The following is a 16,662-nucleotide window of genomic DNA, read 5'->3' on the forward strand; positions in this document are numbered from 1 at the left end:
AAGAGAAATATGACCCACTGATTCAACAACTGTTTATTCAATATCCATTATGTTTACACACTGTCCTAAGTCATAGAAACACGGCAAAGATAATGGGACACAACAATTCGCCCCATAGATCTCATATACTACTGGGAGGAAACAGGCAACAAACTCAGTCATAATGAGCATATCAGGTATGTCAGAAAGTTATAAGGGCTATGGAGAAAAATAAAGCAAGGAAAGAAGATGAAGTATGCTGGAGGAATTAAGACAACAAGTCAAGTGAACATCTGGGGCAAGAAAATTCTTATGGAGCCTTTACTGTGAGAGTCAATGTGCTCACTACCCTGTTCATTCAATCTTTATAATAATACTCTTAATATTTCCTATTTTTGCTCTGAGTTTGGATGTGAGGCTCAGTGAAATTAGATGGCTGGTTCAAAGTCACAGTTTCAATGTAGCAGAGCAGGGCACAATGCCAATTTGCCTGAATTCAAATCCCATGGGAGATCACATTTTGTATCTGTACAATATTTAGTGAGGAGATAAAAATAGACGGTTTTATGGAAAGCTCTTCTTTCATGGAATAGTAGTAAATAGCTATACAGTGATAAAAATAACTTTTTTTTTTATTTGAACAAAACCTCTTTCTTCACTGAGTTCAGCTAAAATAAGTAATAACAAAGATGCATATTGGTAAATACGAAATGAGAATAAACATTTATTTTATACTTACTAAATAAGCACTTTCAGAAATGTTGTGCATGCATTACCTGATATAAATCTCCTAATGCATTATGAAGAAATAACGTATTTGGCTGGACATCTTCTGTTTGCTCACAGCCTGTTAAATTCGCTAAATTGTAGTATTACGTAGATCATGATGAGCAGTATGATGAGATTTGGTTGATGGGTTTTTGAAATGTCACCGTACTGATTGTCCGACAAGAATTCCATTTTATATAAGTCTAATTCTTAACTATTAAACAAAAGCGATAACAGAATTAAATTTAAAAATGCAGCGCAGTAGATTGTACAATCTACTGCATTTTCTGAATGCACCGTTAGAGAGTACACACAACAGGTCTCCCTACTTAAGTTCCGAGGAATCAAACTGAAACTAGGAGAAATTGGAACTCATAGAGCTTGCTAGCTCTGAGCCACCTAACCTAATCAGCTTCACTAGAATAGTAAATTATAATGACTATGAGTAGCAGGAGAAACTGAAATTAGCAAATTAATATATGGCAAAGTGATTTCTGTCCTCTTCGGAGACAGAATGACCTAGAAAAATCTTGAAAAATTATTTTCAGTCTTATACATTTGTGTTAGCTCTTAGCAGCAGTAAAAACATTTCTTTGGAATGTTAATTGGATGTTTTCCCTTTTGCAGTAATACAGTGACCAAAATGCCTACTGTTTGATAATCGCTGTGCTAAGAGAACAGATAAGAATGCCTGACAAAGCACTCGCTTCAAAGTGAACTGCACTAGACTTCCACTAATTTGATCTTATAAATGTGTCTTATGGAACTCCATGTTTAATGTTCAATTCTTAAAATCTTTCCTCAATGAATTTTCAATGTATTTTATTTTTTCAAGCAAATATCAGGCAAGAACTTTAAAAATTAGTATCATCCAATTTGGTAGTCGGGAAGGACAACGTAGCATGTATTGCTGACAAGAGTCACACAGTAATTGGATACAGTGAGATTTAAAACTGTTTCACTGGGGGGTTTTGCTTCATTTTTTGGTAAGCGTAACACTAGCTACAGAAAAAAGGTGTTTATTACCAAAGGTAGACAAGTCTCTCACTGAGCTTGAGGGCAGTGGTTGCGGGGTCACAGAGATTGTAACTGAATTCAAGGCACCCTACAGGACACTTCTAGAAGTTACTTATTAATTATGATTTTATTACATCACTATTAATGTGGCTCAGCTACTTTTGCCTAATATCCCAGTCTTATGTAGCAGACTCCCTCATTGTTTCTCAATCAAAATTCTCAATACAGAGTCTATTGTGGTTACACAGAAATTTTTATCACAATCCTTTTCATAAACCACAGGCCAATCTACTAGCTATGGGTCTAACCCATAAAAATGAAAGGATGGAAGATAAAACAGATGTAACTGAGAGATACAGTACAAGTAACCGGTCGTAGGAATTCAAATTGCCATTCAGTACATCATTTAGATATTTACATGCGGAACAGTCTTAATTTAAATTAATGTTTCAAAAGAAAACTCATATCAGAAAATCACTAATTCACTAATTCAATGCTATTGGAGATATTCTTACATCATGTATGGTGAAATATATGATAATGTGTTATAATAATAATAATAATAATTATTATTATTGGTATTACGTTAATATTTATAACTCCCTGAAGAGAGAATCATTAATGTGCTCACTATGTTGATAACTGAGTTTTAAGTCCAGGCAATTAAAGAGTTGTCTAATTTGAATAAAATGATCACCAATCTCAGATGTAAAAATATTCTCAATGGGTCCAATATTTTATAAAAAAAAGGGAAGAGACAATCTGAAAGGAATTCAGTGGGTCCTCTTACTCAAAACTATCTTTTACCTATCATAGAATCTGAAAATTCTCACTCAATAATATCTTTCTGGTTTTTTTTTAAAGATTTTATTTTATTTATTTGCGAGAGAGAGAATGAGAGACAGAGAGCATGAGACGGGGAGGGTCAGAGGGAGAAGCAGACTCCCTGCCGAGCAGGGAGCCCGATGTGGGACTCGATCCCGGGACTCCAGGATCATGACCTGAGCCGAAGGCAGTCGCTTAACCAACTGAGCCACCCAGGCACCCAATATCTTTCTGTTTTAAAAGCCCATACACTTAGCTATTCCTAAGAGATTGTTTGTGCCAATGTCTAAGACCTAATTTCGCAATAAAATATCATACGCACTCTGTAGAGCCTGCCCTCCTTAAAATGCCAATCGGGAGCTCTGGATTATATGCAAAACTACATATTTGATTAGTAAAAAACAAAACAAAACTTCTGTTGGCACCTTAGCTCCCCTGAAAGGAAACTTCTGTCATTGATAAATGTCTTCAATATAAGCATACTTAAATGAAAATTATCAATGGCCTGTGTGGAGATTAACTTCTGTTGTTACTGTTGTTGTTAAAAATAACTCAGAGTGACCAGTATATTATAAAACCTAGAAAAATAATACACAGAACTGAAAAATTTGTATAAGTGCTTCAATTTTAGGGTTGATCAGGCATATTTATAGTTATAAAATTGACCTGATTTTTCCATAACTACTTAAAATGCCACCCATTCCTCTTCTGGCTCTTTTCTACTTTTTCATTATGTGGATTCTTCCTTTATATTTAGTCTTTTTTTTTTTCCCACAAAACACCGTGATGTAATATTCAATTTCAGTTAGCCATACTGTAATACATATATTGATTCTTGAATTCTTATTTATTTAAGGCACAAAATCTCAAATATACCAAAACTCAATAGGCCTAAAATAATTAATCAAGCAAATGAAGATATAATGCAACTTGCTGTTTTATTTTATTTTATTTTAATTTTTTGCCACCTGTTATTTAAAATATCTGTATAGACTGTGAGCTGAATCATGCCATTCAAGGCATATTTTACACAATAGTTGAACTATTGAATTGCTCTATTTTTAATCCCAAATTTATGAAAATAAATTTATTATACTATAGGAATATTGTTGTTACAGGAATATTTAGATTAATTTTCTACATATATATAGAAAATGTGGAAAATAACTTGCATTATATTTTTATCATCAATTTTCTGAAATTTTCACACATGTGCAACGTATTTCACATCTTCCTTGCATAAATAGACTTCATTAAATGTAACCAAATAAAAATGTATAGTTGTCATATAGCTTCGATGCATATGAGAGTAAAACTTCCTTGCTTGCCCCTATATTTAATTAGGCAAATAGGATATAATACAATTTTTTAAACCATTAAGCTTTTTGAGGAATTTTGGAAAGAATTAGTTGTTATACGTTTATCTAGACAAATGATCCATGAGAAGTGTTTTTGGTGAATTCTGGCTTGATGGAATATTAGGTATTCTGTGATCAATGCTCGCTGTACTCATTAAGTTTGAGAAATTAATCTTCACAAGAGCTTATCTTTCTTTTTTTAAAAAAAATTATTTATTTATTTTAGAGAAAGAGAAAGAGAGAGAATGATTGCTCATGCAGAAGGAGGGGCAGAGGGAGAGGGAGACCAGCCAACACCCTGCTCAGTGGGGAGCCCTCTGCCTGGCTCATTCCCAGGACCCTGAGATCATGACCTGAGCTAAAATCAAGAGTTGGATGCCTAACTGACTGAGCCACCCAGGCGCCGCAGGAGCTTATCTTTGTTGCAGCAGTCAAGGCTCACAGAACCTTGTTGGAGGTAAAACAATCCAATATATAATTCAACAACAACTTTATCAACAACACACAACCAAACACACAAACAGCAACAGTTTAACCTACTGTTGACCAAATGTATTTGATTAAGCTATTTTTTTCTTCATAAAACTTATTTTATAAAGCATAATTCAGAGAGCAACTGAGATTGAAAATATTAAATTTATATTGGAGAAAATGAAAAATCAATTTATTTGACTTCACTTTCTTCATCTTTTAAATGGGAATGATACCATCATTTTTACTGTTGAGATTTGAACTATGAAAGTAAGTATAGTTTTAACACATGGCAGCTATTATTTTCAATACCCCAAAATGTTTTCTGATTCACTTGTACCTTTAAATGGTACATATTTTCCATAATTCTGTTATTATTTTTATTTAATTTCAATCACCACAGATTATATGCTTCATGAGACTGAACATTAAATTAAATTATAACAAGTAAATAATTACTGAGTCAAGGTTAATGACCTAATATTTTGTGATAATATTCACACTTAGATCTGTACTCCCCCAAATGATTCTTTGTTCTTTCCTGAAGGGCAAAGACCATGGTAGCATCCCTTTCACTGATGTCAAAATAGCTGACCCCTATCTTGCCCTAAGAAGGGGTTGAGGAGAAAAAGTGAGGAGTTTGCAATCCACAATGTCATAAACTTGGGTATTATATAATACTTGTTTTACTCACCGTCATTTATTTACTGTGTTGAGATGATATGCTCCTCTGAAGTTTTTTCTTCTGAAATTGCTTTTTCTAATATATTTATAATTCTCCATATCCCCTGAATTAGTTTTATACTGCCATATGACAAATCACCACAAACTTAACATCTTAAAACATCCCACAGTTATTATTTCACTGTACCTGTGGGTCACCAATCTGGGAGTGGCTAGGCTGCATCTTCTGCAGGATGTCACTCAGGACTGGGTTCTTATCGGAAGGCTTGACTGGAGAAGGGTACAAAGCCCACCCATACAGGTTGTTGGTAGTATTCATTTTCCTGCAGCTGAAAAATTCATGGAAGCTTGAGTCTTCAAAGTCAGCAGTGGAGGGAGGGAGAAAGAGATTGTAGAGCAAGTCAGTTAGCAAGATGGTATTGTATAAAACATAACATAATCATGGGAGTGATATCCCATCACCTTTGACATGTAATGTTATGTAATCACTGGAATGACATCTGATCACTTCTAACTGTATTCTCTTGGTTAAAAGAAGATCACAGGTTCTGCCTACACAAAGGTGGAGATTTTACAGAGGAGTAAGAATGAATGCCAAGATGTGTCTCTGCTACACCCAGGTGTCACATAGGAGGACATGGGAGGGATCAACAAGTCCCTTGGCATCCTCCCCTGCTTTGGGAAACCCAGAGCTCTTTGGGCTCACAGGGACACAATACAGATCTGTAAAGGTTACGCACCTCATCTCCCTCTGTCCGGGACACTGAAGACATAGCCTAGATGTTCAAATTTTCATTTCCCTCTTTAGGGAAGAACGTTCACATAAAGTTGAGGCAGGAATCGGAAGGATAAGTCACTATAGTGTTGAAGGGTACATCCTGTGACTCTAAATATCCCCAGTCTCTAAAGCTGCAAAGCGGACACTTTCAACACCTCAAGTAACAGTACCTTGTGTGTCAGTGAATACTTGCTACACTGGTTATTGTCATGGAAACCCAGCTTTCATTCCCACCCCTTCAACCCACTCTCAAGTACTGCAAAGACTGAAGGGCTAAAAACTACAATCCTACTCTTTCCACTTAACTTTGGGATGTGATTTGGGTTGTTCCAAGGAAATAAGCCCATGCCAGATTGGAAAGGCAGGGTCTATTCACCCCTAAGCTGCAGTGGAGACAGATACTAATTTGCAGAACACAAAGCCTCTGTGTTTCAATGTGTAAGAACAAGCTTTATGGTGCAAGGCAGCTCTGAAAGTAGCAACAGTTTGCTGAAATGGCATGAACTTGAAGCCTGGTGGCAGTGACCTGACTTCAAATCAAGATCTTCCAACCATTAAAATGTGAAATACCTATTGCAGGTTTTGTGTTTTTTGCATTAAAACTTGTATAAGCGTCTTCAAAATGCAAGTCGAACCTATAAATCTTCCAAAAGTGATCTGTCTTGCTTTGATAGCTTCCTGGTTTATAAATGAAGAAGATTCCAAGGTTTCTGGTCTTTTCTTTGTTCAGTGGTACATGCACTTAATTTCTTTTGAACATAAAACCTACACATTTAAACATTACACACCTTTGATTACATTTATGTTTAAATATAGAATAATTTGCCAGTTTCACTGTATTTATGCATAAATTCACATTGTGTGGACGATTTCCATAAAGAGATGGCAAGAATCACATAACCATGAGACTTAAGAAAAGTGACTATATTGTGCATATTGTTAGTGATTTAATATGTTTAATAAAAAGCTCATTTTAAGAGGCATCATAAACAATGTAAAAATAATGTTAGTCCCAGACTATAACCAAAAATGGTTGTGAGACCTCAAATCCATCCTGCAATGAAGCGTTTAAGAAATAAAAACCTACAACAGAAAGAGGTCTATTAAGTTAGCTTTAATAAGAGTAGTCAGAAGAGAAATGATCCTATAGCACATTTAACTAAACACAGATACATTGCAGTACAGTTAAATTTGCCGAAGAAAAACTATTTGTGCAGAGGAGATTCTGAGTCAAATGACAAGGGGAAGAAAGCTGTAAGCATATAGCGCCACTTATGTTATTAATCTGAATGACAGGGAGGAAGGGAAAGATAACAATTTGATGCCGACAGCCCAGAGTGGGAGCCATGAATTAATTTCCTCTGACAATGGCACCTTTCAGAGGACACTCTTCGGCTACAAGCGGTAACATTTGGCTCAGAATGTAAAATGCAAATATAACCGAACCACTTATTTAAAAAAAAAAAATCACAGGATCATGGTAAGACATATTTATTTTTCTATTGCATTTCGTAATATACATGACACTGTTGATAAAGAAACTACAATTTCCCAGGCCTTATTTTCTTACTGTTTCAGATAAAAAGCATTCAGTTATATGGACCTCCAGAAAAGGAATACAATTGGAGGAAAGCCATGTCTATAAAATTATGGCTGAAGCAGCTTCTATTTACTTATTTTGTTAGCATCACTCCTTTAAGAAATCATTCCAAGATAAATGAAGATTATGTATTTTTAAAACAGAGTATGTCTCGGGGCGCCTGGGTGGCTCAGTCGTTAAGCGTCTGCCTTCGGCCCGGGTCATGATCCCAGGGTCCTGGGATCGAGCCCCACATCGGGCTCCCTGCTCCGCGGGAAGCCTGCTTCTCCCTCTCCCACTCCCCCGGCTTGTGTTCCCTCTCTCGCTGTGTCTCTCTCTGTCAAATAAATAAAATCTTTTTTTTTTCAAATAAATATAATCTTAAAAAAAAAAAAAAACAGAGTATGTCTCTAAATAAACATAATGCATTTAGGAACAAATGTGTCCCCCTCGAAATTAAAATAGAATCATAAAAGGGGAAGCCAGAAATGGGCTATACATCTCCTTCATGTACACAATTATCCTAGAAGGTTTAGGTTGACTCAAATTGCCTTCCGTTCTTGCATATCTAGCAATACCCTTGGAGCAAACGTTAGTCTCACCCTGGTGCATCAGCACAAATTTGGATTGGGGGGTTTACTAGCCTGACTATTTGCATATTTGCAACAGCTTTCTGAGTTGCAGTCCACATGCTAATGGGGAAAGACCCCCTTCATTTGTCTACTACAGTGCCTGAGAGTGGTATTCTCCTGACAAAGATATTCTCATTATCCAAAAACATTGCTAGTTGCACCAGTTGAGACAGATCAGGCATCAAAGGAAACAAGGGATTACATTAGCCTTAGAACAACACCACCTAATGAAATATATTATTGATGTAAAGGGAAATTTACCACCCACAATGACCTTCATCTTACTGAGTTTTCCTTTCCTTGCTCTGAGGAAGAAGAAAAAGAGAGAACAAAAAAATAGCTGTATACACATTTGCCAAAAGTACGAAATCGTTTCTCATCAATATTTGCCACTAGAATTCCTCTTAAGAATCTGCATTTGGGGCGCCTGGGTGGCTCAGTTGGTTAAGCAACTGCCTTCGGCTCAGGTCATGATCCTGGAGTCCCAGGATCGAGTCCCACATCGGGCTCCCTGCTCAGCGGGGGGTCTGCTTCCCCTTCTGCCCTCTTCCCTCTCGTGCTCTCTGTCTCTCATTCTCTCTCTCCCTCAAATAAATAAATAAAATCTTTAAAAAAAAAAGAATCTGCATTTGTTTGTAAAATATCCTGAAAAGCATTTGGACATATAAACTTATCCTGTATGAGACCTAGGTGTGAAAATAATTCTTAGATGGAGAAAAGTGTGTGGTGGGTGATGAGGATGTGTTCTAACTTGGAGAGAATGAAGGAAGATGTAGGACAGTGAGACCTGCAAGTTGACTGGGAGCCTGTCTGCTCAGAGATTTGAATCTTTGCCAGGAAAGGCAAAATCTTTGGTCAAGTTAATTTAAAGAAGTGCTCAGTTTGAATGGATTGTCTGTGGGAACTGATGAAGGCGGCAATTCGCACTGGGATTGCTACCTTGTTGCTGAGTATGGAAGCAGAAAACACATGATGAATGACATCATGGAACTCATAGAAATCAAAGGAAGAATTCTGAGCTATCAAAAACCTTAGGATATGGGATACTAGTGAGTTTTTTTTATAGTGAGTTTTAATATATATACATATACATACTTATACATATACACACATTATTGATGTCATTTCTTTTGATGAAAATTGCAGTATTCATAGAAAAAAGCTATAATGATGTATTACTTGTTTTTTTTTTAATTTTGCTAAACCCCAACATATACTAAAACAAACAGAATTATAATTTATGTAGTATATACACCTTACATATATATACCTTATACACACTCTTATGGAAATAGGAATATATGTATGAAAGTATATATGGTACATACTTATACAAGTTCTTATGGAAAAAGAAGATAAAGTATTAATGGAGATTTGGGACTATGACTCTTAAATCAAGCTGCACCTTAAAAGAAAAGTTATATTTGAAGAAAAACGTTGCCCAGTGGCACAAAGAGCATTCAGTGCTTTTGCTAGATGCATGGATACAAATTTATTTCATTCTTAAAATTCGTAACTACAAAATTGGGTTTTAAGGGGTCTGAGGTTGGAATTTATACTAAACATGTTCCAGAAATCCCCCAAACAATAAATCCACCCTCACCCCACCACCTGCCAAATTGGTTCCAGAGCAATAAGACTCGTAGAGTGCTGTACAGACATAGGCCGGTCTTTAGGGACACACCCTCAACCCAGGACTTTCAGTATTGCCACTTAAAAAATCACTTTGAGCATGAACTCACAATCTGGAAGTAGAGGATATAATAGGTAAGAAGTAGTAGGCACACAAATTAAAAGAACTAGAATGCCAGAACTCTAGATAATAGCAATGTTGATATGCTGCCTAAACGGAAATTAGAGTTTAAAGCATAAGCATTTATGTAATAAAAAGGATCAGTAGACCATCAACAAAAGGAAGATTTAGCAGCAGTTGAAGAATACTTTATTCACACAAACTCACAATGAGGCCGACCTACACAACTTTTGACCAGGGCATATCTTTGTCTTAAAAGATGGGTCTTTGGGCGCCTGGGTGGCTCAGTTAGTTAAGCGACTGCCTTCGGCTCAGGTCATGATCCTGGAGTCCCGGGATCGAGTCCCGCATCGGGCTCCCTGCTCAGCAGGGAATCGGGCTCCCTGCTCAGCGGGGAGTCTGCTTCTCCCTCTGACCCTCCTCACCCTCATGCTCTCTGTCTCTCATTCTCTCTGTCTCAAATAAATAAATAAAATCTTTAAAAAAAAAAAAAGATGGGTCTTTAAGAGAAAATTATTTTTTCACCATAACTCTGTAAGTCTTATTTCTGTCCAAGTCACGTTATTACTCTAAGGAATAAAAATAAATAATAAGATAGAAAACAAATAGTACATGCAAAGAGAACTTTCTGGAGAGTGGGCTTTTCATCCATTATTTCATACTGGTTTATTATTCTTTTAAGGGTTAGCTTCAGATTAAAAAAAAAAAGTCATTCTGCATTTCCTAGATTAAAAAAAAAGTGCATGCACACACACACAGTCTTTTTTCTAAATAAAAAAACAGAATTTAAAATATTTTTTGATAATATTCAATTTTGGACACAGACTTATTACTTACATATGCCTAACAGTATCATATATGAAAGCAACAGAAATTGATATAAAATTTTTGCTCTATGATAATCTTAGCACAAAGTTCTTCAAGCTTTTCCCTTTTATTACCCTTTTTTTTTGGGAAAATTTTGATGCAAGAAAAAACATATGAAGTTAGTTTTATTGTTTTGTGGTAAATTATAAACAGATACAATTACAGAGGTTGATATATATGTATGGATAGTGACATAGATGTTAAATCAGACATATGCATAAGCATGGGCATAGATATAAACCTAAGTATATGTACAAGTGAAGGGTGACAGAATATGCCACCCCAAATAATGCCACTTTGGCATAAAGATTATTCTGAGTTAAAGGCAGTTCAAAAATAGCAATTGCATAAAAAGCACTCTGACCTTCCTTCTTTTTCTTAAAAGCAGGGGATGAAATTCCCATGGGAAAGATGTTCTCCCTGTACCAGAAGGAAAGTTAACATTCTTACCATAAAGGATAAGAAGTAAAGACAGAGAATTGCATTCAAAGAAACCAATTGCCTCTCTCTGTTTGACCTACTATCGAAGAACCATTTCTTTGGAACTTCATCTCTTATGAGGGCTCCCATGTCATGTAAAACTTACATAAATTTGTATGCTTTTCTCCTGTTAATCCAACTTATGTCAATTTAATTCTCAAGCACACTTGAAAAACCCTAAGAGAGTAGAGAGAAAAATCTGCCTCCCCTACCTAGGTATACATACAAATAATGATACATTGATTCTTACTGAATATATGTAATAATATATATTTTCTTATTTCTTCATTAAAATTATTGCCAAAGCAAGTTCGTACATTTTTCCATTATTAGGAATAAGCATAGCCTTTACATTTTTTCATGTACTTATTTTCAATAAATTTGTCAGTTATTTAATCATTCACCACACCATGATATTATTGAAAGATGACCGAATCCAATACATCATAATAAATGTGAAAATTTTTAATATAATTGTGACAACAGAGGGGAAAATATGCACACGGGAAAATATTAGAACATTGCTAATGAAATCATCTAAGCCTTAGATTCATTACCTATAAAGTGGGGATTATTATAATCTTACCTACCTTGCAGGGTGGCTTTGAGGACTTAGGAGGATATTGTATCCAACCTATCATCTGGCACAGACTATGGTCTCAATATATTATGATTAGTATTATAATTAATAATCCTCAAAGCAAACACTGGAATCCCCTGGAATCCAAATGTGTTAAACACGTCTTGGTTTGGCTGCTTATTTAATTCCAAATTCATCTTCTCTGGGAATCACTCTTAATATACCAGAAAGTGCCTCTAGCCACTATTTCTCAACTATATGGATAAAATAGAGATATAGACAATTTAAAAGGAGAAATTTACACTGCACCATGACTATCATTGTTTTTTTCCTCTGCGTTAAAGTAGAATATTAATCTAAGACATTCAAAGCCTGGATTCATATCACTTAATGACTGGCCTTTAGAAAGGAATCTTTGTGAATTTATCTGATATCCTCAGAACAGGCCTATTTCCTGGTCTTCTCAGGTTTGATTCATCCATCAGGCCTTAGAATTTTTTAAGCTATTCCCAGATTTTTCCACTATATTTATTGGTGTCTTTGCAATTGCTGTTTCAGTTTTATTCATTTACTTATTTTTCTTCTAATGAAAGCAATATAGAACTCTTTTGGTATGTGCTATGGTGAGCACTGTGAATTGTGTAAGACTGATGAATCATAGACCTGTACCTCTGAAACAAATAATACATTATATGTTAATAAAAAAAGAAATTAACTAATAGAACTGATCTTATATCCAACAAAAATCATTACATGTTTTTTTTTACTCTTGAGTTACTTGGTATCTAAATTGATGAAGGAGAGAGCTCCATGAACAAATAATTTCAACTCAATATAAAGATTGCTACCATAGAGCTCAACTCAGATTATATTACATAATATAACATAATATATGTGGAACAAAATGGGTGAGAAAACTTGGGACAGAATGGGAGAGAAAACTTAGAAAAAAAATACACAAATGAGCCATAATTATAAGATAAATGAGATTTTTTTAAATTAAAAAATATGCATAATTTTCTCTAGTTATTTACTTGCCCAGACAAAAATGAAAGATTTTTATCATATTAAAAAAATCACGAAAAATAGAACATGAATATGCAGATAAGAAAATGATCCATGACACCGAGGTGTGAAGTCCGGAATGATATAAATTTAGGAAGAGAAAAACTAAATGTAAGGTCATTGTTTGCATAAATTGCTATTCAAATACACAGCAAGAAAAACAGATTTGCTTAAGATGGCAGCAAGACGGTTTACATAATTTTATGTGAAAAAATTAGGTTTAAAAATAAAGTGTGCTGGCTTGATTTAAATATTTAAATGTATATGAAACAAAATTAGTAGAGAATTTTTTTAATTATTCTTTTTTTTTAAAGATTTTATTTATTTATTTGACAGAGAGAGACACACGAGAGAGGGAACACAAGCAGGGGGAGTGGGAGAGGGAGAAGCAGGCTTCCTGTGGAACAGGGAGCCCTATGCGGGGCTCAATCCCAGGACACTGGGATCATGACCTGAGCCGAAGGCAGATGCTTAACGACTGAGCCACCCAGGCACCCCTATAGAGAAATTTTTAAAGGTCACTTTTTCTATATTACTATGGAAAGAAGGCAATTATTCAGATATTCTTACAATAAATCCAATAAATATCTAATGCTTTTTTATGTTAATTTTAACAAAAGACAAATATAGTCAGAAGTCTCTATATTATTTAAAGTCTGTAAGATATTTTAAATTAAATTTAGGATGTATTTCTGGTGAAATGTGTAAAAACAATGAAAGTTGTGGTTGCTACTTATTACAAGATTGATGGGGAAACATTCAAGGAGGACCTAACTCCTCCAATAAGAAACACATTCAACACTTTGGCTTCTAAGGGAAAACAGTCGTTAAGTTAAGTGGTGTTGCCATATTATCTCTAGAGTCGATATATGCATTTAAACACATATAATATGTAAAATATATTATACATTTTATATATATATATATATATATATATATATATATATATAATTTACACACTCTGTATGGAGACTAAAGATGAAGATACTTTGTTCCTCAATTCTATGTAAATAATGTGCCACCTTTAAGTTAGTATGGAGGACTTTGGAATAATGATCTAAGCATTTTATAACCAAGTTAATGACTGAGACCCCCAGGCGCCCCTCAGTTTTTAAAACTATAGATGCAAATGTTAACAAGTTTTATAAACAGTGAAAAATAAATTGAAAATAAGCATCAGAAAGCATACTGCATTTATTAGTGACTAATGATATGCAAAACAAACCCTTTTTAGAGTTTGATAGCAGTATGGTAAAAAATAGAGACAGAGGAGTATAATTAAGGCAATATTTTGGAGGGCAATCTGAGATTGGTAAACTTTTAAAGTGCACATTTTTTGCTTAAATTTATTATGGGGATATTATTACAAAAGCAAGTTCATTTGTAAGTGGGAAGATGTTCATTGCAGCACTGTGGGTAACATCAAAAAACGTGAAAGTAAACTAAGTGCTCACCAACAGAATACTTTTACATAAAGAATACAATATTAATGTAGTGGAATATAAATATTAACCTTAAAAAAGAATGAGATCAATCCAAATACATTGATGTGTATACAGTTGCAAGGTATATTTTACATTCAAAAGAGAAACAGGGAGAGCAAATAACCTAAAATTCCATTGATGTGATTTTTACATAAATTTTCTATTATACAAAAATGGAAGTGTTGCAACTGTAGATAAAATAATGGGTTATACTATAATACCTGAACATTTGACGTGTAGAAAAAGAAAGAATGTTTTATTTTTATATTTTTATTATGTTCAGTTAGACAGCATGTAATACTAAGTTTTTGTCATCATGTTAAAATTATTTTTAGATAAATTTGGTTCTCCTGAAATAAGCAAAGCTGTCTTAAGGGAAAAAAAAAAAAAAAAACTGTAACACTTTCCATTGTCATTCCACTGAAGTGACTAATTAATCTCCTGGTGTGTTTCTTCACTTTACCTCTCTAAAGGATCCTACAAACATGAATACACAGAGATAATATTGTTGCTCCTTTGTTTCATTTTGTTTTTGTCACTGTTACTCTTTGGTTAGCACATTCTTAAATCTTAATGTTCCAAGCAATGATAGGACTTCCCATTAATTGATGTTAGATCGAAGTATTTAGTTTTTGTTTTTTAGAATTTGATCTTAATCTCAGTAAAAAGTATGCATTTTAATTAAACTATGCTTCTACATTTTAAATCAGAGGTACATTTTACACAATGAGGATTCTACTTGTCTCAAGTCATAATGCCTAAAGAAAATTGTTCTTGATTTACACACATCCTAATAGGATAAACTCCTTTGCTATTCAGTGAGCACAGTCAGAATAAAATACCATCGCTAGTCTCAAAAAAGACCATTCTCAAAAAGACTGTGCCCAGTTGTCAATATTCTTTCTGCAATTTAAACTTGGAGAGCACCACATTACCTTGAGTAATAGCATAATCAATTTGAAATAAGAAGCGGATATGGATAATTTAATTATTTATCGAAAATAAACTAATGGATAAAGGGAGATAAGAGACACAGTGTGCCTACAAAATTATTGTAATACTTGTTTAAAATATGGTCCATTATGTTTAAATCTATGAATACCTGAGGTATGAAGTAAAAGAATTATCAGGGTAAGTAATTTGACAATTTGCACCATAATTTTTTTAAATATTTGAAGGTTCTAATTTATCATTAATTTCAGAAATGTGTAAGGTACAAAAAGTCTTTTTAATTTAATTTGTCAAAATTTAATAAAAGCAGAAATTTAGTATCTAATCTATGTTCTTAATGCAATGTTGGACCTAGTTTATATAAATAATGGGGAAGAATTCATCATTCCCACTTTGCTTCATTATCTTTCAAAGTATTCTTTTTTCAATGTCTTTTCATGCAGTGACATTATATGGTCTAACACATATCATAGATGCTGGTTGTACAGTATATTCTGAAAAATATTAACAAGGCCTAAGGATTATTTCTCTAAATTTTAAAACTTTAAAAACATTCTGTTAAATTATTTTAGTGACAGTTTTTATTGATTTTGAAAAATTTGACTATAATAAAAATGGTTGTGTAATTGTTAGTTGTTATAAAGCTAAAATTTGCGTTTAGGTTATGATTACTGGTAAAATAAACAGAGTTAAATGAGTGTATGTGTATAATCTGTGTGTTTGTAAAGGTTATTTAATCTGATTTCCTAGAACTTCATATTTATTTCTGCTTAAAAATAATTACATTTACAAAAATACTAACTCAAAGGGATACATACACCCTGATGTTTATAGCAGCATTATATCTATAATAGCCAAATTATGGAAACAGCCCAAATGTCCATGGAATGATGAATGGATAAAGATGATGTGATATATATGTATAATGGAATATTACTCAGTAGTTGAAAAAGAATGAAATCTTGCCATTTGCAACGACATAGATGGAACTAGAAAGTATTATGCTAAACAAAGTAAGTCAATCAGAGAGAGACAAATACCATATGATTTCCCTCAAATGTGGAATTTAAGAAACAAAACAAAAGAACATAAGGGGGGAAAAGACATAGAAGGAGGCAAACCAAAAACAAACTCTTAAGCATAAACAACAAACTGATGGTGAAAAAAATCAAGCTTATAAATGATCACCTTAAGTCAGTCAGTTAAGCAGTGGACTCTTGATTTCGGCTCTGGTCATGATCTCAGGGTAGCCCCGTCTCAGGCTCTGTGTGCTGGGTCTGGAGCCTGCTTAAGATTCTCTCTCTCTCCCTCTCCCTCTGCCCCCTCCTTCCAGCTCATGCTCCAAATAAATAAATAAATAAATAAATAAATAAATAAATAAATAAATAAAT

At 34.1% G+C, this 16,662-nt stretch overlaps 1 protein-coding gene across 1 annotated transcript in view; it reads right to left on the bottom strand.

The window, feature by feature from the left end:
• Window positions 1-1,614: 1,614 nt before the first annotated feature.
• Window positions 1,615-16,662, bottom strand: part of LOC118009640 (homer protein homolog 1-like) — a 25,560-nt gene continuing 10,512 nt past the window's right edge. The window contains exons 3-4 of the mRNA XM_035003788.1: window positions 5,290-5,431; window positions 1,615-1,749 (exon numbers count right to left, since the gene is read on the bottom strand). Of these exons, the coding sequence (XP_034859679.1) occupies window positions 1,615-1,749; window positions 5,290-5,431 (277 nt within the window). The remainder of the gene's footprint in view (window positions 1,750-5,289; window positions 5,432-16,662) is intronic.

This window comes from Mirounga leonina, unplaced genomic scaffold (assembly GCF_011800145.1).
Source record: "Mirounga leonina isolate KUSES-001 unplaced genomic scaffold, KU_Mleo_1.0 Mir_127, whole genome shotgun sequence".
Taxonomy (NCBI): Eukaryota; Metazoa; Chordata; class Mammalia; order Carnivora; family Phocidae; genus Mirounga; species Mirounga leonina.